Source organism: Aethalodelphis obliquidens, unplaced genomic scaffold, assembly GCF_003676395.1.
Source record: "Aethalodelphis obliquidens isolate GAN/ISIS:26980383/991018 unplaced genomic scaffold, ASM367639v1 scaffold23, whole genome shotgun sequence".
Taxonomy (NCBI): Eukaryota; Metazoa; Chordata; class Mammalia; order Artiodactyla; family Delphinidae; genus Aethalodelphis; species Aethalodelphis obliquidens.
In genome coordinates this window covers 18,617,352-18,636,338 of record NW_020837967.1, presented here as the reverse complement: position 1 = coordinate 18,636,338, position 18,987 = coordinate 18,617,352, and the positions used below count along the sequence as shown (strand labels likewise).

At 46.1% G+C, this 18,987-nt stretch overlaps 2 protein-coding genes across 9 annotated transcripts in view; one reads left to right on the top strand and one right to left on the bottom strand.

The window, feature by feature from the left end:
• The window catches only part of SEPHS1 (selenophosphate synthetase 1), a 30,372-nt gene that overhangs the window by 1,044 nt on the left and 10,341 nt on the right, over positions 1-18,987 (top strand). The window contains exons 1-7 of one of the 8 annotated variants that reach the window (XM_027121896.1): positions 14-378; positions 2,353-2,622; positions 7,124-7,227; positions 9,250-9,357; positions 10,224-10,378; positions 13,760-13,850; positions 15,804-15,903. In XM_027121896.1, the coding sequence (XP_026977697.1) occupies positions 2,430-2,622; positions 7,124-7,227; positions 9,250-9,357; positions 10,224-10,378; positions 13,760-13,850; positions 15,804-15,903 (751 nt within the window). In that variant the 5' untranslated portion in view covers positions 14-378; positions 2,353-2,429. Of the gene's footprint in view, positions 1-13; positions 379-398; positions 2,623-6,967; positions 7,020-7,052; positions 7,228-9,249; positions 9,358-10,223; positions 10,379-13,759; positions 13,851-15,803; positions 15,904-16,379; positions 17,289-18,987 lie in introns of those variants that run through there. The other 7 variants (XM_027121901.1, XM_027121894.1, XM_027121899.1 and 4 more) reach the window with 7 other exon arrangements.
• MCM10 (minichromosome maintenance 10 replication initiation factor) overlaps positions 16,390-18,987 on the bottom strand; it is a 119,372-nt gene continuing 116,774 nt past the window's right edge. Inside the window, exon 21 of the mRNA XM_027121891.1 lies at positions 16,390-16,460. The gene's annotated coding sequence lies outside the window, so the exon portion shown is untranslated. The remainder of the gene's footprint in view (positions 16,461-18,987) is intronic.

The window sequence follows — 18,987 nt, the reverse complement described above, 5'->3', positions numbered from 1 at the left end:
CCTGACCCCGGGCGGCCCGGCCCGGCCGGCCCGCGAGCCGGGGCACCCGCCGCGGCCGGTGGGCCGTGCGCGCCTCACTCCCGGCCCGCGGCCTGGGCCGCGCGGTTCCCGCCGCTGCCGCCGGGACAGAGAGCGGGCGGGCCGGCATGGCCCCGCTGGCCGCCCCGCTCCGCCTCCACCGGGCCGCGCCGCACAAAGAGCCTGGGCCCGGGTGGCCTTTAAAGGCGGCAGCCGGGGATTTAAGGTGTCCCCGAGCGCTGCCCTGCGCGCACCGGCTGCCGCCGCGACGTGTGCTTCCCGAGGGGTGCGCCGCCCCTGCGCCCACGTCGCCGCGTTCCCTCTGTTTTTTATTTCCTAGGCTTGGGAACCTGGGGGGAGGTAGGTACCGGGCCGGGGCTGCCCCCTCTCCCACCCCCACTTACCGTGCTCCCTCGGCTCTGCGGCCAGCTTGGCGCCCTCGTTTGAAAAAATTAAAACGTGGCCGAGAAGGAAAGGGTTAACCGTTGTTTTTAAATATTCATGTCATTGTTTAAAGGTGTAAACAGGCGGCTTCGGGGTTGAAGTCGTCTGCGTGTTATGCCAGCCCCCCACCATTAATTACGCCTTTCCTCACGTCCCCCTCCCCCCCCCCCCATTTTCTCATCCCGTCCAAAAAATGTAAGAATTTATGATTTTTTAGGATTCGGATGCGATGTGTGTGATTTACGTCCCTCGTTCCATTTGGAATTTTAAAACTCCTGAGTGCCTTTTGGGCTTAAGGTGTTTTAAACTTTTTGTCCTTAAAAACCTAGGAAGATTTAGAAGGAAGTTAGCCCCCTGAATTCCAAGTGCCCCTCCCCGCCTTTTTTTTTTTGGATAGGGATTGGAGGTAGGAAAATAACTGGATGCCTCGTGAGTTGGATTTTTTTTTTCCCCCTGGTAGGAGTGAGGCGGTGTTAAGTGCGAGGCATTTGGTGAGGAAAGGACTGTTGTTTTTGTTCCAAACCCAAGTCAAACTGCTATTGGACTTTTCCTAACTCTAAAATGGCTTCAAAATTCCCAGCTCCATAACTTAGCTCTCCTGGCGCCCTCCTTTCGGACAGGTGGTTTTCTTGGAATGTTGGAAGGTTTACTCCTTTACGGTTGTAGGTTTCAAACGGAAATCATTGCTCACCCCAAACATGGCTTTGTAAAGACAGTTTGGATTACTGCCCAAACTCAGGCTCTAGGAGATTTATTTTAAATGAGTGATGGGCTTCGCAGGGGATCGAAAACTCTATAAATGGGAATTATGTTCTTAATGATAAATTTTATAGGGGTGACCCTATAAATTTTAGGGGTGACCCTAAAACTTGGGGTGTCTAATTCTATGTCCAGTAAAGTATCAGTCTGGAAGTTTTGTAAACCCCGGGAGCACGTGGAAGGTTTTCGTTTAGCCCCAAAGGCTTCAAGCTTAGAAAAGTTTGTTCCAGAAACTTCCAGTGATACCAAGTACCATAAATGCTAGTGATTTAGTACAGTTTATCACTTTAGGTCTGCAGTGAAACAGTAACGAGCAGTAGCATATTTTATCAATGATGTGTGTGTGTACTAGTTTGTTGGGCGGGGTGTTTGCTTTCTAGGAAATAGCACTGAATTAAAACATCAGAAAACTTTCCACTGCTCTCTTGTAGAAAATGAGCTTTGCTGTGTTAAACAGCCATTCCAGTTTTCAAGTTGTGTTCTTTAGAGAGGCTTCCTGTTAGTTTTGGATCACGTCGTGTACTTCTGGCTCAGAGTGAAAACCTGTTTTTCTAAAACTGAACTTAGCGTCGTAAAGAATTTCATCAAATGCATATCCACCGATGTCCTTTTCACCAAAAGTATCTGTTAGGCATATTATCTTTCTTTGTGAGATAGCAAAAGATGGTAAAAGGTCTTCCTGAAAAGTCACTTTAGCCAGGGCATTTAATATCTAAACCATAGTACTTCCTGGTTGATAGGTGAAGTGGCTAGTTTTCCTGTAATGCTGCCGGCTAGAAGAACGTTTGGAACTTTTTACTCAAGATGGCACTGTGTCCTGTAAGTCAGCTGGCCCATAGTTCCGTCTTCCTTGCAGCCCCTCAGAGCCACCATTATAACAACACAGACATCAGATCTCCTTCCATAGAATATGACTCTAATGGTACAGTCACCTTTTAAAATGACTTCTTCTAGCTTATGCATCACTGTGACAAACTATTGTGGTCCCAGATGGCTGTTTCCCTGTGGTCTTGGTGATTGCAGCCCTTTTCATGTTTACTTTTCACTGTCATGTATTCACTCACTAGATTCTTGGCGGGTACTGGTAAGAAGAACTCCTTAATGGTGTCTTTGTGTTTCGGTGCTACCCAGGTGGATCTGTAAAGAAACCAGCCGTGTAGGAGAGGGAGGGGAGGAACCCAGCGGTGAGGTGTGTGCGCCCGAGAACCATGTCTGCGCGGGAGTCCTTTAACCCGGAAAGTTATGAATTGGACAAGAGCTTCCGGTTAACCAGATTCACTGAACTGAAGGGCACTGGCTGCAAAGTGCCCCAAGATGTCCTGCAGAAATTGCTGGAATCCTTACAGGAGAACCACTTCCAAGAAGATGAGCAGTTTCTTGGAGCAGTTATGCCAAGGCTTGGTATGTGAACTGCTGTTTCTTTCATATTTCCCTGAGTAGAGCATCTTGGCTGCAATGTAGTCAGTGAGTCAAAAAACTAGATTTCTCCTCCCATGTTGCCTTTTTTTTTTTTTTTTAAGTTTCTGCAAGAAGGATTCAAAGAGCAAAGCAATGGTAACTGTTACCTTATTGTAACTTATTTGGAGGAACGACTTGAAAAACATGAAGAGATATGCTCTAACCATTTTGAAACTGTTACTATGCGATTGAGACACTTGTATTACAGTAAGAGCATTTTTTATTAAATCAGAGTAGGAAAGGTGTCGTGCAGGACACCTTTAGAGAGCAGTGCCTGGGTTGGGGGGAACTCGGGGTTCCTGTGCAGCAGGCATTGTTTGAAAAGCTCCCATGGGGAGGAGGGAGACACAGCAGGTGAGAACACTGGACAGGGTCTGGACCCCAGGACGGCATCTGGACTTGAGAGCCGTGTTTCCTTGACCCAGTTCCTGCTGCCATTAGTGGTCTGCCTTTTCTCAAACACAGAGCTCAGAAAGAAATTCTAGGCTACTGGGATGCTGTTTGTTAGCTTCTCTTGTGTGCTTTGTTAAGTACGTGATGCAAGACTGTGATCACTTTGCCTTTTGGGTGTTTGACATGTATTCTAGGAGTTTGTGGGTGTTTTGTAGTTACGGTATATGAGTTGATCAGCTTTCTTACATAAGGTTTTAACTGCATTTCTTTTATGGTCATGTTCTGTCTTACAACATTGGTTTTGAACCTAGGGTACTCCTTTCTTCCTGATGTATAAAGCAGAGAAACGCAGAGTTGCTTTGGGTGGGAGAGGAGAATTCACACCCTGCACTCTTGGGGCCTGTAGGGCTTGCAGGAGCTCAGTTAGAAAATCATCCTCATCTAGCTAATGTCTCAGCGTGGAGAACTACCACAGGAATGAGGTGGAATGGATGTCAGCTTGCTTGTCAAGAAATGAGAATATACTGAGAAAGCTCTTAGATAACTTTGTCGGGGCCGAATGGGCAGAGACAAATGCAGTCAAAACCTCATGGATACAGTCATCATTCCCCTCTGTAACCGCCCCAGTTGACTTCTTGAGCACTCCATGGAGCTCAGGAAGGCCGGGTAACCTGTTCCCTGTCACTTGGTGGGGGTCAGGAACTGGCATCCACATCTTCCAGTTCCTCCGCCCACCATACTGCTTATCATTTGGTTTTTAAGTCCATACGTGTTCATGGGGAGAGGAGCTGCGTCAGCTGTAACTCAGCAGTGGCAAAAGGGGACAGATGTCGACAGCAAGGGTCCAGGCAGGAGAAAGAGAAATAAATGTTACTCTGTGCAAGTTCGTAACCCTCCTGAACCTCAGTTTTCCCATCTGTAAAATGGGGTGATAATACTCACTGTTTGCAACTGTCGTGAGTACCAGAAATTATCCGTGTGTGTATGTATATGCACCCTGTGCACCTGTACCCATGTACATAATACTTGTGTATGTATGTATAATGTTTATATAACGTATACACACGTCTGTTGACCTGTATTTAAAATGTTTTTTCTAAAAGAATGTCATATTTCCTGGATTCTAAGGATGAACCGTAACAATTGTTAAATACACACTTTTATTAAATGTCTTCTAACTAAAGAAATGTTAAGATAAGTGTGTCTTAGTACTTGGTACCCCTGTTGCCTGATGCCTAAGAGCTGCCATGTGTTGATGGCTGCTGGCCGTGGGGGTAGAGTGATGATTTGGGTTGTTTTTTTTTGATGGATAGTTTCAGTCTTGCTGAAACCTAGAATTCCCCGTCACCACCCACTGATGGTTACATACACTCTGCTCGGTCTGGTATTTGAGGCTCCCTCTACTCTGGCATTTACCTGCCCTCTGCCTGTACTGTCCCTCTCTCTCTCAACTTGATACCCTCGTTTGCAAGGCCCATGGCCTGTCCCATTCTCACCCTCTCTCTCTCCCTTTCTTGAAATTTGGTAGGTGATTTGTAGACCAGTCACTACAGACCAGTGCTGTCCCAAAGAAAGATGAGGTGAGCCACCTGTGTCATTTAAAATTTTCTAGTACAGATAGTTCCATTAAAAAAAAAAAAATAGAATCAGGGGAATTGAATTCTAATATATTTTATTTAATCCAGTATATAAAAACTATAATTTCAATACATAATTAATATAAAACATTGCTAACAAGACGTTGGTTTTTCTCGGTACTAAGTGTTTAAAAGTCGAGCGTGTGCACGTGCAGCGCATGTCACTTTGGAATTGCCCCATCTCACATGCTCGGTAACCGCATGTGGCTGGTGGTTCCCACGTGGACAGCCCTTGACCCTCCTTCTAACACGGAGTGGTGTCCTGGTGGAGAGAGAGGACTTGTAGGTGATGGAAGCTTCTTGTCAGCCCCAGGAGCGTGCTGGGGAGTCATGGTTCACACGCTCTGATGCTGGGTGTCAAGAGAGATTAACTGCTTTACAAACCAAAAGGATTGAATTCCAGTTTAAGATTCCCACGTTACAAAACATTTAAAGCTAACTTTCAGCAACTCTTTTTAGTCTCTCTTTCAATAGTCCTATAGTTTATATGAAAATCTAAAAGAAAAACAGTATTTCTTCCCTCTTTTCCAAAGTGAATGGTAATAGACTTGGAACACCCAGTTGTTGGAAAGATCAGTTTGGGGGAGCAGTCGGTATGAGTTTAATTGTGGCTCTTGAGTGCTAGAGAGCCCCGCTAGAGGGCGCTTCTGCATACATGCGTCGCTGAGATGAATCATCACACGCTTTCTGATCACTGGTAATGAGCGTTCCATTGTTACAAATTTGTGAGGCTTGCCATTCTGAATCAAAGTCCTCCATTCCCTAACTGGACCTTCCACCAGGAGTTTCTGCTTTGCCATCTAGTGTAGTAATGAAAAATCAGCCTGCCTACACAGAGTGATCTTTCACTAAACTTGATTTTATTTTAGTGTTAGTAAGAATGGATCAGGACTTGACACGGTGCTGGGGTAGTTGTGAAAGAAAGCCACACGTGGTCCTCTCTGAGTGACTCGGGTGTGACTTATTCCGTTTGAAATTCTGAATCGAGACGGTAAACATCTACCTGCTTCCTTTCATACTTCATGGGATTTGTCCTTTGCTTTTGGCCATTGGGCTGCCAGGTTGAAATACTTCCTGAGGGCCAGAGGGCATCCTCTTGAGAGAGGTGAGTGTAGGAAAGCACTCCATTAGGCTTACCTGGTGAGAGGCCAGTCTGAATTTGAAGGGTTTGCATTACAGGTGATTTTTTTTAAAAAATGTAGCCTGCAGTAGCTAGTCTTGACTGTTTCTAAACTGATTTCAGGAAAAGGGAACTGTTTCTAATTAGCCCATCAGTTGTCTGTGTTATCTTTCTAAATGTTTAGAAACAATTTTTAATAAGTTGAAATATATCCCATAGGCTTGTTAAGCAGATTTTTCTTTCCCTGCTCATTAAGTTAGTAGAGGTGACATAAGTTTCTCATGAGTGGAATGCATGGAATTTTAAAGTTTCTTGGGAGCCACAGTGTTTATGTACATGCTTGATTGGAATCAATGAATACTTGTTCTAGCATTGTCCTTTTCTTTCTTTCTTCTTTCCTTCCTTCCTTCGTTTCTCTCTTTCTCTTTCTTTCTCCCTTCCTTCCTTTCTTATTTTTGTCATTTTTGACTAAAATGTAGTATAATAGCATTTTTTAAAATTTTTATTTATTTATTTTTGGCTGCGTTGGGTCTTTGTTGCTGCGCACAGGCTTTCTCTAGTTGCGGCGAGTGGGGGCTACTCCTCGTTGAGGTGCGTGGGCTTCTCATTGCAGTGGCTTCTCTTGTTGCGGAGCACGGGCTCTAGGCGTGCAGGCTTCAGTAGTTGTGGCATGTGGGCTCGGTAGTTGTGGCTCACGGGTTGTTGCAGGCTCAGTAGTTGTTGTGCACAGACTTAGTTGTTCTGCGGCATGTGGGATCTTCCCGGATCAGGGCTCGAACCCATGTCCCCTGCATTGGTAGGCGGATTCTTAACCACTGCACCACCAGGGAAGCCCTATAATAGCATTTTATATGTGTAAAATATTTTACAGATTTTCTGGTGGAAAAACAGAATCATGCCCAAAGATATACTCCTAAGTAACTATGGAGAAGACAACCCAAGTTCCATTTGTGCTGTTCTCATCTTTACAGAAATTCTGTATGGTGCCAGTCACGTGATACAGTAACACAAAGGAAACTTTCTGTTCAAGGCATCGTTAAAGTCTAAAAATTGTACCATGTTGAAGTTGAGTCTTATGACTAGCAAATTGTGTTCTCATTTTCTATCTTAAGCTGGTTTTGTTTCACGTTTATTGCAGTTATGCTTCTTGATAGGAAACACATTGCTTTGTTGGCGGTGAGCAGTGTTCCGTAAGTGTCTTATGCAAAACCCCTCCTATTCAGAACACTGCAGGTACAAAATGACATGGCTCTTCCTGTTGACTTTTGGATGATGATGACCCCCATCTTTGCAGGCATCGGGATGGATACCTGTGTCATTCCTTTGAGGCACGGCGGTCTTTCCTTGGTTCAAACCACAGATTACATTTATCCCATCGTCGATGACCCTTACATGATGGTAAGTTTAACCGACGTGTTTTTACATCTGGAACTGCTTACTCTTTTGGTTTTGGGTGGTGGCTGGGGTTTTGTTATTCTTGTGTGGGTTTTTTTGTTTTCGTTCTACACAAATTGCTCTCATCCTACCCCTGCCCTGACTCCCGTGGTTGTAGATCTGATCTGGTCGATCCCTTGCTCACACTTGGCACCGTGCATGAGGTAGGCAGTTAAGGTGGATGGGGGGCGTCCCCTGCTGCTTTCGTACCTGCCTGTGTGTCTGTGCCAGAACACCTGTGGTCTGTTAAGCGTGTCTGTTGACTGATATGTTTGTAGTTTTCTTCTTTATTTCCTTGCACTTTTCTTTCTGGGACATTTGTAAACGCCACACTCCTGTGTTTCACCATCCTCTGTAATAGGACTGATCCTAGATGTCTCTGTCCAGAAAGAAAGAGCTTAGCATCTCATCACCATTAAACCTGACCGTTGATCCTGAATCTGGTCATTCCCCCTCCCCGTGTCTTTTTTTTTTTTGCGGTACGCAGGCCTCTCACTGCTGTGGCTTCTCCCGTTGCGGAGCACAGGCTCCGGACGCGCAGGCCCAGCGGCCATGGCTCACGGGCCCAGCCGCTCCGCAGCATGTGGGATCTTCCCAGACCGGGGCACGAACCCGTGTCCCCTGCATTGGCAGGCGGACTCCCAACCACTGTGCCACCAGGGAACCCCCTCTCCCCGTGTCTTATTCCACTGTGTGGCGTGTGCATCCGCCTGCTGATCACGCTCTGCCCTGACACCCCGTCCTGCTCATTGCAGGGTTGCTGCCAGCAGCCGCTCCTTCTTCCCAGCTGGACCCTCCACCCTGGCAGCTGGGAGGAGCCGATGAAGAGATTGGCAACATCCTATCATTAGAAAGTGCCGGAGGCCCTTCCTTGTGCCAGGGCACTGGGATCGAGCCCCACACGTAGGGACTGAGGCCAGGAGGTCTGAAGGTGGGGACAAGCACGCATGCTCCCAGAAACCTGTTTCTCGCCTCTTCTCTGGCGCAGCGGTCCTGAGAGCCGCGCACGCCACTCCCCCGGTGTCCCACCTGTCCGGGGGCCCAGGGGGCTAGAACCGGAGTTCATCCTGTGCCAGCATCTCGTAGAAGGACCTGAGCGCCCACGCAGAAGGGGCAGCAGGTCGCTGCAGCCCGAGCCTGTGGTTGGCGCCTCCCAGCTGCTGACGGCGCCGCGCCCGTTACCTCGAGTGAGTCACGGGAGGTGATCAGGCTCCCTGCCGACCTGCCAGGCGGTCGTGAGACCATAAACGGGCAATGAAACGGCCGCTGGAAGTGATAGTAACTTGTGGTTTGATTACCCTTACGTCAGAAAGAAAAATTGGTCGTTTTCTCCTTTACTATCTAGAGAAGGGCAACTTTAAAAAATTTTTTAAATGTCTGTTGGCAGTAGAAGATCTTTATTACCACGTTTCTGTTGAGTACTGTTTCAGAGTTCCTCAATAAAACCTTATAGTTTACTGGGAAATGCTTCCCTTTGTCTTTAGAAAACAATCTGATTTCAGGCCTAGGTGTCGTTTATTTCTTCTGTCTTTTTGTTTCTCAACCGAGACGATTTTCCTGTTTATCTCATACGAGAAGCTCCCAGATTTCTCCGTCTAGGTGTATAAAACCCATCTGCTCTATAACCAATAAGGGGACATTTTTAAGGATCTGCTCGGGAGAAGCGGCGGCTCCACGTCTTCTCTAGCACAGTCGTTTCCCAGCACTTCCACTCCGGCTCCTCTGAAACCAAGCACTCCAAGCTTTTCCCCAACATCTCCCCGCTCCGTTCCGCACCCAAATAAATTGCAGACCTCTCCCTAAAGTTTAGAACGGGAAAGAACCTGGAGACGATGGGTGCTGCACGAGAAAGGAGAGGTGGTAACGGGAATGCCCGAGAGTGGTTCTGTGATGGAGGAAAGGCGGTGAGTCCGTGAAGCACAGAGCCGGGGACCACGTCCCGGCAAGCCCGCTGTGGCGCCTGCTCACGTCTCCCCTCTCTTCCAGGGCAGGATAGCCTGTGCCAACGTCCTCAGCGACCTCTACGCCATGGGGGTCACAGAATGCGACAACATGCTGATGCTCCTTGGAATCAGCAATAAGATGACCGACAGGGTAAGCAGGAGCCGGTCCGGCTGCATCCTCAGCCCCGGTTGTGGTCCTGTCACTTGTCTGGTTGGCCCTCCTTCCCCGCCGTGAAGTCAGGCTGTCCATGTCCCACCCGCCCTCTGCTTTTTGGCAGTTAGCAGCGAATTAGAATAGGCTGGCCTCTTCGTGTCTCCATCCCCACCCGCTGCTTCCGCTTCTCTCTCCTGGGCAAACTGAAGCCAGCGTGCGTGCGTGTGTTGTGGTGACGTTTAGGCCGCAGTAACAGCACCTCCAGGCCGGGCACCCGCCTCTTCGGTCACGGTTAGCTGGTGACGTGGACGGCGGTGGGGCTGGGGTGCCCTGTGCTCACCCACTAGCATCTGTGGCCTCGCTGCCTGACCCCCTCCTTGGCCCAGAGGTGAACTCCTGTTTAGATTATTTTTGACAGGTAATTGGTTTCGTCCCCACCAGAAGTTTGCCCTGCGCATAGAACTGAGCATTCAACAGGCCCTTCTCTGCCCTCACAGCGTGCTCTCAGGCCACTGCTTGTACACAGACACCCGGAGCCGGTGCGTGGGCACGCGTTAGCTGGTCACGGGATGGTTAAGGACCGTCCAGAGAGCTGGCTCAGGTACAGGGCAGCCCTGTGCACCCAGCCTGTTCCGGTGTTTGCTCCTCTGTCGTCTGGGCTACATTCGCTTTGTGACCTAGAGCCTCTTCCGACTTTTGATAAAAGGGCTATACCATGTGAACGGTTCCCTGCCCCTTCTGTAAACTCTCAGGGCTTCCTGTGAGGGTTTTATGATCTTTTTATAACTACAGGGGTAGACTCTCTTCTCTTGGGTTTTGAACTGAATGATGTGACTTTTAATTTGTGTCCTTTTAAACCGTAGGAAAGGGATAAAGTGATGCCCCTAATTATACAGGGTTTTAAAGATGCAGCAGAGGAGGCCGGAACATCTGTAACCGGCGGCCAAACAGTGCTAAATCCCTGGATTGTTCTAGGAGGTGTGGCTACAACTGTCTGCCAGCCCAACGAATTTATCATGTAAGTTGATTTTGGTTTCATGTCCCCTGGCCAGGTTCTCTCTCTCTCTCTCTCTTCCTCTCTCTTTCTCTCTTTTCTTTTCACATACCATACAGTTCACTTATTTAAAGTGTTTATAAATTCAGTCGTCTTTGGTATAGTCACGGGGTTTTGCAACCCTCACTAGAGTCGACTTCACGACACTTTTATTGCCCCAGCGAGAAACTCTATCCACCCCCTCGGCTGTCACACCCCACCGCCAGCCCCCATCTCCATCCCCCATCTCCATCCTGGCTTCTTCCACTTCACAGAATATTTGCATAATCTTTTTAAGGTATATCCATTTTGCAGCATGTATCAGTACCTCATCCCTGTTTATAAAAAAGTTTTAGATTTTTTTACTGAAGTATAATTCATATAACAATTTCACATAACATGAAATTTAGCTTTTCAAGTACGCAATTCATTGGTTTTTAGTATTCACGAAGTTGCGCAACCATCACCACTATCCAATTCCAGAACATTTCCGTCTCCCCAAGAAAGAAACCTTGTATCCACAGCAGCCACTCCCAACTCCCTCCTCCCCCATCCCCTGGAAGCCACAGATCTACTTTCTGTCTCATGGATTTGCCTGTCTTAGACATTTCATATAAATGGAATCATGCAACATGTGATGTTTTATGTCTGGCTTCTTTCACTTAGCACGTTTTTAGGGTTCATCCATGTTGCATGTGTGTCACTACTTCATTCCTTTTTATGGGTGAATAACATTCCATTGTATGGACAGACCACAGTTTATTCATCCAGTCATAGGTCATGGACCTTTGAGTTATTTCCACCTGTGGTGCGTGATGCTGCTGTAAACATTCGTGTGCACGTTTTTTTGTGTGGATATACATTCCAATTCCCTGGGGTAGATACCTAAGAATTACTGAGTCATGTGGTAACTATTTAACTTGAGGAACAGACTAAGGCAGCTGCACCATTTTACCTGCCCACAGCCATGGATGGGACCCTGATGTCTCCACATCCTCTCACCAGGACTTGTTTTACTGTCTTTTTGGTAATAGCTGTCTAAGTGGGTATGAGGCGACATCTCACTGGGTTTTGATTGGCATTTCCCCGGTGGCCAGTTCTGTGAGCATCTTTTCTTGTGCCCTCTGGCCATTTCTAGATCCTTGGAGAAGTTTCTCTCTTAACAGAAGTTGGCCCTTTTCGTGTTTGATGTCTTATTCAGAAAAGCCACCTTGTCCTAATTCTTAGAGGAAGCAAAAGCTCCGTTTGTTTTTTCTGATTTTGTGAGCAGGCACTGTGTTCAGAACTCCAGGGGTGTGAAAGGCCCTGCGGTGCAGAATCCCTCACCTGCCCTCAGTCATTAGTGGCAAATACTTTGACCAGTCTTGGGTATTTTTAACCAAGTAACTCTTGACATTCAGATTATCTTCAGTTATGTTGACATTACACATAGTACTCCAATGCATAGATCATCTTGCATGTGTGACTCTTCGTAAGAAATTTTTCAGAATGGCATTGCTGGGTCCATTGCCTGTGCACCATAATTCTGATCGATGTCTTCAGTTTGCCCTTCGTAGAGGCTCCACCAGCAATGGGTGAGAGTGCTGGGTTGCCCCATCCTAACTAGCATAGCCTGGTGACAGCCTCCTTGGTCTTTGCCTTACTCCTGAGAGTAAGGGTGAGTGTAATTTTCATGTATTCATGTCTTTGGTCCATTTTTTGACTGATGGGCGCGTCCGTGTTAAGGGTCTTGCCTTTTACCTACATCCAGGTTTTATTTTCCTATGTTTTATGTTGGTAGTTCTCAAACTTTCCACTTAGATGGGACAAGAGAACTTGCACCTGTCTCCCCCATTCCAGCTTTCCCATAGAAAAGGAACCCAGCTGTAGCCAAAAAACGAGAGAGGAAAAAACAATAAAACAGGCTTCAATGAATTTTTTGTCAACAACGTGTATGCTTGCTTTGTAAAATAAGAATGCACCTATGCAGGTGATTATATTTTGTAAAAGACTGCCCACAAACTTAAAAATAACCCAGCAATTTTATCATACTTCACTTGCTGATACAGATTTGCAGGTTGCACGTAACCAGTGACGCACAAGAGCACATCAGCTCTCAGGTGCAGTTGAGTCAGAATTGAAAGGCATTTATGTCTTAAGGTCCCGTTTTTGGAAAATGAGTTTCTGGTATATCCTCCCAGAATTAATATTTTTCAAAGCTAACAATGGATATAGATATTACAGGATGAGTCGAGGAGCTAGTTTTTGATTTTTAAGTCTGTGCCCCTGGCTTTTTAATCGACTTGTATGAGTATTTGAGTTGTTCGCTGTCAGGGGACGGGATGGCTGTGTGGACAGCTCCTTGAACTTGGACAAGAAAGACATGAGTGCTAGACCCATGTCCTGGTCCTGAGGATACAAGTGAGATGGGAGTTTTGTCTGAGGGGGGACAGTCTTTCTGCTTTTAGGGCTGTGTTTTTTTAGTATTTGCCTTCTGTCTTTAAGACAGGGACCAACCAGGGACCCTGTGTACCAAGTAGGAAACTTATTGGTCATAACTCTGAGTTTGAAACATTGATGCTGAAATCACCAAAACATTAGACCCACAGATTCTAGCCAAATCCCACATCCTGAGAAATCCCACCTGCATCTCTATCATATAAGTGACTGTAAAAAAAAGAAAGAGAGAGAGAGGGAAAGAAAGAGAGGAGAGAGAGAGAGAGAGAAAGAAAGGAAGGAAGGAAAGGGAGGGAGGAAGGAAGAAAAGAAAGAAAAAAAACAACCGTTTTTGTTCCAGAAGTCTTGTTGCCTCAGAACCCTGGTGGGTCTGTGTTGAAAAGTACACAAGAGGGCTTCCCTGGTGGCACAGTGGTTGAGAGTCCGCCTGCCGATGCAGGGGACGCGGGTTCGTGCCCCGGTCCGAGAAGATCCCACATGATGCAGAACGGCTGGGCCCGTGAGCCATGGCCGCTGAGCCTGCGCGTCCAGAGCCTGTGCTCCGCAACGGGAGAGGCCACAACAGTGAGAGGCCCGTGTACCGCAAAAAAAAAAAAAAGAAAAAAGTACACAAGAGCATGGCTGAATTAGGGCCTGATGAGGCCTTTGAAGACTAAGCGATTTGCTTTTTTGGGAAACTGATAAGTCACTGGCCTAAGTGTTGTCGAAGTCCACGGCCTCCTCACTTTTCATTTAATGTTTTGTTCGTCAGTCATCCTAGTAGTAAACGGCAGAGCTCTAATACATGGCATTAGTTGGCTTAAATATAAGTGAGTGTTTGCAAACACACAAGTGGTTTTACCGGCCTTTTCTTTCTCCTGTTTAACCGACAATGATGAACTTATCTCCTCGGTTGATTTGACAAGGACCTGCCTGTGCTCTCTTCTTCAGGCCAGATAACGCAGTGCCAGGTGATGTGCTCGTGTTGACCAAGCCCTTGGGGACGCAGGTGGCTGTGGCCGTGCACCAGTGGCTGGACATTGTGAGTGACCTTCACCTTCCGGTGTCAGCAGTGTGGTTTCTAAAATAAGCTCTTCTAGTTTTAGTACCAGGGAGTGTGCTGTCCATCTAGGCCTTCAGAAATCCTGGGAATTGTCCCTATTCTTGTATTAGATCCAGTTTTCATGTATTGAATGCTTGAAGTAGGTAATCCCCTGCTCGGGGTTCAGAGATAATCCATAATGAGAATTCGGGGGACAGTGAGTGCAGTTTATCTGTTCATTTGGTGCTGAGATGGGTATGTCTTTCATACTTAAACATCACTAAAAAATAATACAGAGGAGGCAGTTCCCTGGCGGTCCAGTGGTTAGGACTCCGCACTTTCACTGCCGAGGGCCCAGGTTCAATCCCTGGTCGGGAACTAAGATCCCGTGAGCCGCGCAACGGAGCCAAAATAATAATAATACAGAAGAGAATATGTGCAAGGTTTGATATTTGAGGTTTAAGGCCAGGCTTATTGACAGTTTAAATTATTTTAGTCATGAGTTTTTTGGTCATTTCTGGTTGCTTGTTTTGTCTTTTTAAGCTAATTAGTAACTCAGAACATTTTGATAAATAATTAGGTCGTGGAGAAAGCATCTAGATATGAAGATATTTATCCTGAGTCACTTTTCAAGTGAGCTATGATCAGTTGTTCTTCATTTAACACTTTTCATTGCCATAACAACTCAAAAATTAATGATTGTGGTATATTCTCACATATCTCAATGCTTTTAATTTCTACAACTGTCATCTGAAACCATCAGTCCTGAGAAACAATTGAAAATGAACAATTTTATGTTATTCGTCAACCAGGTATATCTTAGATTGACAAACAGAGCAGAGAAAATCTCTTAAGGAGGCCGCATTCTTTAGTTATTTTTCCCTTCTCATCCAGTGAGGATGGGGAGATTTCCCATCAGGTGTGATCACCTGTGAGTCAGACCATAGGGCTTTTATAGGCCAGTAGTCCAGAGGTGCTTTCCAATACGACTGCCCAGGTGAGGCAGAGGGGGTCCAGGAGGAGGGGCTCTGGGATCCTTCTGTTTGTCCCACCCCCAGCTTGACACTGCCTTTGCTTTTTTTTAACCAGTTTCTTAAAGATGCTCAGAATTGAAAAAAGCAAGTTTCAAAGGCAAAGTAACAGCACAATACCCTTTCATAAAGGTCGGAAGCAACCCAAGAGTATTGTTTGGGCATCTATACGTACGAGGATACTATTTTTTGAAACGCAGGGAAATGACAAGTGTAAAATTCAGAATCATTGTTACCTCTGGGGGAGAGAGGGGGGCAGGGGGATAAGGGAGGGACGCAGACATAGACTTAAGTTACTTGTTGGGCAGTAGATGTTGGGTATTACCAAGAAAGGAACAAATGCACGAATGCTGGCTATTAAAATGGACCGTGATGACTGTGTGTCATGAACTCAGCATCGCGATGCCAGATCCTTTAAAACTCAGACTGAGGAAGAAGGGGGAAGACGGCAGTCTTTCAGAGGATGTGCTTTGTGGTCACCCATGCCGTCCTCATAGCTGATACACTTCAAGTTGTTTCCCATTCATTTGTCCCTCAAGAGGACTTGATCCCAGAATTCAGGGAAAGTCAGTAAGAGTATAAATTACATGAAAAATGAAAGCCATCCGCTTACTAGGGGAGATGGAGAAGAGAACCCAAGGACATTCAGAACTGTCTTGCTGGCTTCAAGTTTCCAGTACGCTGCAGTGTTTGACTACAGAGGTGTGGCTGAGGACAGAGAAGGTGCCAGATGATATATCTAACAGCCACTTAAAGCAGTAGTCACGGGGGGAAGAGTTAGAAAACTTAATATTGTGTGCAGAATTAGGGAAGCAGAACGCCCCAGAAGATGGCTAAGGAAAAAATACTCTTTCAGTGGTTAGAAGCAAAGACTGATCACGCTTTTCTCTCTTTGCTCCCTCACCTGTGTTCCTATCATTAGCCTGAGAAATGGAATAAAATCAAGCTGGTGGTCACCCAGGAGGATGTGGAGCTGGCGTACCAGGAGGCAATGATGAACATGGCCAGGCTCAACAGGACAGGTGCGGCCAGGGCTCGCCACGCAGGGGTTGGCCAGCTTTCTGAGCAGGGCTGGGACGGGAGACACTTAGGGCTTTGTGGGCCACAGACAGTCTCAGTTGCATTGATTTTGTTTTCCCCCCATGACTCTTTTAACACGTTTCTTTAAAAAAAAAAAACAAAAAACCAAAAACCAGAATACATTCTCAGCTGGAGGAACTGGCCATGGGCCAGGTTGGGCCAGTGACTGCAGAGCCCCCTCTGTCGGTGCCTGGAGCACCGGTGGGACTCCAGCTATGTCGTGTGTTCTTGACAGAAGCGTGGGGTAAATGTGACTCACCTTAGAGGAAGTAAACGGCTGGCCACTGGCCTGAACGTTGCGCTAGGTCAGGTGGTGAGGCCGTGAGCGTTTGTCCCCAGCCACTCCTCTCTGAGGTGTGCGTCTGGAGTTCTCCAGGGCACTGCGCCTGTGCCAGCATCTGTGTCCCCTCTGGCTTAGAATCGCTCACCGTGGGGACAGTGCCAGGCACCGGGGAGAAGCAGAGAAGTATGGATGAAGTCATCAGTTCACTTTATGAATCTGTGAAATGGAGAGCTAAGGTCACATTTTCTCTCTGTTGCTTCAAATTCTACATTCCTGTGATTATGGGCAGCATTGAATTCCTCTGCACCCCAATAAAAACAGAAGAGAAATTTATATAGCATGTTTTCAGAAATACTTGACTGACTTATTAATTTAAAGTGTTAACCTTGTCATATTTTTAATTCCCAGATTTGTGTATATAAATGAGTAATGACACTCATGCCATAATTTTTTGACATTTCATTTCTAGTTCTAGCTTCTTAATACTGATTAGAAAGTAATAATAATAATAGTGGTTACCATTGATTTGGTAGTTATTATGTACCAGGAACCTGACATATTTTCTCATTTAATTCTTCTGACAACCTTATCAAGGTAGCTACTATTATTCTTATTTCACAGGGAGGTTAAGTAACTTGCTCAAGGTCACAGCTAATCGATGGGGACCTAGGATTTGAAGCCAGATACGCTTTTAACGCTTTGAAACTACTGCTTATAATGCCTTTAAGTGTTATATTCTATCCTTTTCTTAATGATTTAAGAAATCAAGGCTCTCTCCACAGCCTTTGTGCACAGTAATTGAACCAGTACTTTGTACTATGCTAAGAATCTTAAAAGTAGTTTAAAGTAAAACAGGAAAGTTCAGGAAAGAGCCAGAAGTCATCTTCTGGGAAGCAGCAAGGCTGCCAAGGGACTCACTTGATGCAGTTGAAGCATCTTACAGTTGATTTTTATTAGCGTTCATACCTGTATAGAAAGCACCAGGTATATTTTATAATTAAGAAGGAAGCCCGGGCTTCCCTGGTGGCGCAGTGGTTGGGAGTCCGCCTGCCGATGCAGGGGACACGGGTTCGTGCCCCGGTCCGGGAAGATCCCACATGCCGCGGAGCGGCTGGGCCCGTGAGCCATGGCCGCTGAGCCTGCGCGTCCGGAGCCTGTGCTCCGCAACGGGAGAGGCCACAGCAGTGAGAGGCCCGCGTACCGCAAAAAAAAAAAAAAGAAGGAAGCCCTTGTTGGGTGTCTTTGAAGTCCTAACCTCTGACCAGCCAGAGGAACCCTTTCTGGAAAAGCATCTGTGTGGGTCGCTCTGTACAGAGGATTTGGAAGCAAACCAGCATTTAGAATGTGAGCTCCAGGAGGGCAGGGAGCTCTCTTTTGTTCACTGCAGTGTCCACAGCACTTAGAAGAGTGAAGGACACACCACAGGGGTCATTAAATCTGGATGGAATGAGTGAACTCTGTGCTAGCCCTTCTTTTTGGTACTTCATGGACATCTTTTGAACAATCCTGTGAATTGGATCCTGTTTTTCCTCCTTTGTCTGAAAAGAAATACATGTAAGGAATACACGCAGGTCTATTCTCAAACCCAAATCTGTCCAACTTTATAAAGGCCACTGTTTCTCCCACTTGTTCTATCTACATAAGCCTGTGATAGAAATTGGTACAGTTTTATTCTGGAAATATCAGTTTTCTTCCTCATCATTAATTGCATGTTGTATTTAAGGACCTGGGTTTGGGTTGTGTGGAATCCTATTTTGGAACTTTGAAGATACTTGAAGACGAAGTTCTAGATGAAGTTCAAAAATCTTATCCTAAAAAAAGTCCCTGTTTATTTAGTTACTCAGGGTTCGCTGAGCCAGCAGTCAGAAGTCTCATCCCTCCCATTCTACAACTTACCCCAAATGACTCTGAACCCAATATATGTAATACTTAAGCCATGAAGTCTTCAATTATTTAAAAAGAAGAAATTTGACTGTTGAACAGGGGATCTCAAAAGATCTTCTCCGAAACTCTGATTTTAAAGTCACTTTAGAGTGTGAAAAGAGGGCTTCCCTGGTGTTGCAGTGGTTAAGAACCCACCTGCCAGTGCAGGGGACATGGGTTTGAGCCCTGGTCCGGGAAGGTCCCACATGCCGCAGAGCAACTAAGCCCGTGCGCCACAACTACTGAGCCTGAACTCTAGAGCCCACAAGCCACAACTACTGAAGCCTGCACACCTACAGCCCATGCTCCACAACAAGAGAAGCCACTGCAATGAGAAGCCCTCGCACCGCAACAAAGACCCAACGCGACCAAAAATAAATAAGTTAATTAATTAATTTTAAAAAATAAAAAAATAAAATGTGAAAAGAGATTTTTTTCCAACATCTGCCTTTCCCACCTTCTTTATTAAAAATTTTTATTAGATACTAAGTTGATACAAAAGTTATTTTATAAAATATGTGCAGGGCTTAAGGAACAGCAGTACAGTACCCATGTGTCTACCATCTCATGTGAGAAAGAGAACCTGGCCTTACAAGCCCCAAGGGGCCCCTCCCACACCCAGCTCGGGGAAAGGGGCGACGCTGTTCTGAATCTAATGTTTATTCTCATGTGTTTTAAACTGTTTTTGCCACATAGCCTTGTCCCCTTGAGCAATAAGTTAGTTTTGCATTTTTTGCTTTACTAAATCATCCCTGTGTCATTTTATTTCCTTTTTGCTGTTTTGTACACTGTTCAATGTTCCTGAGTGTCAATCCCCGGT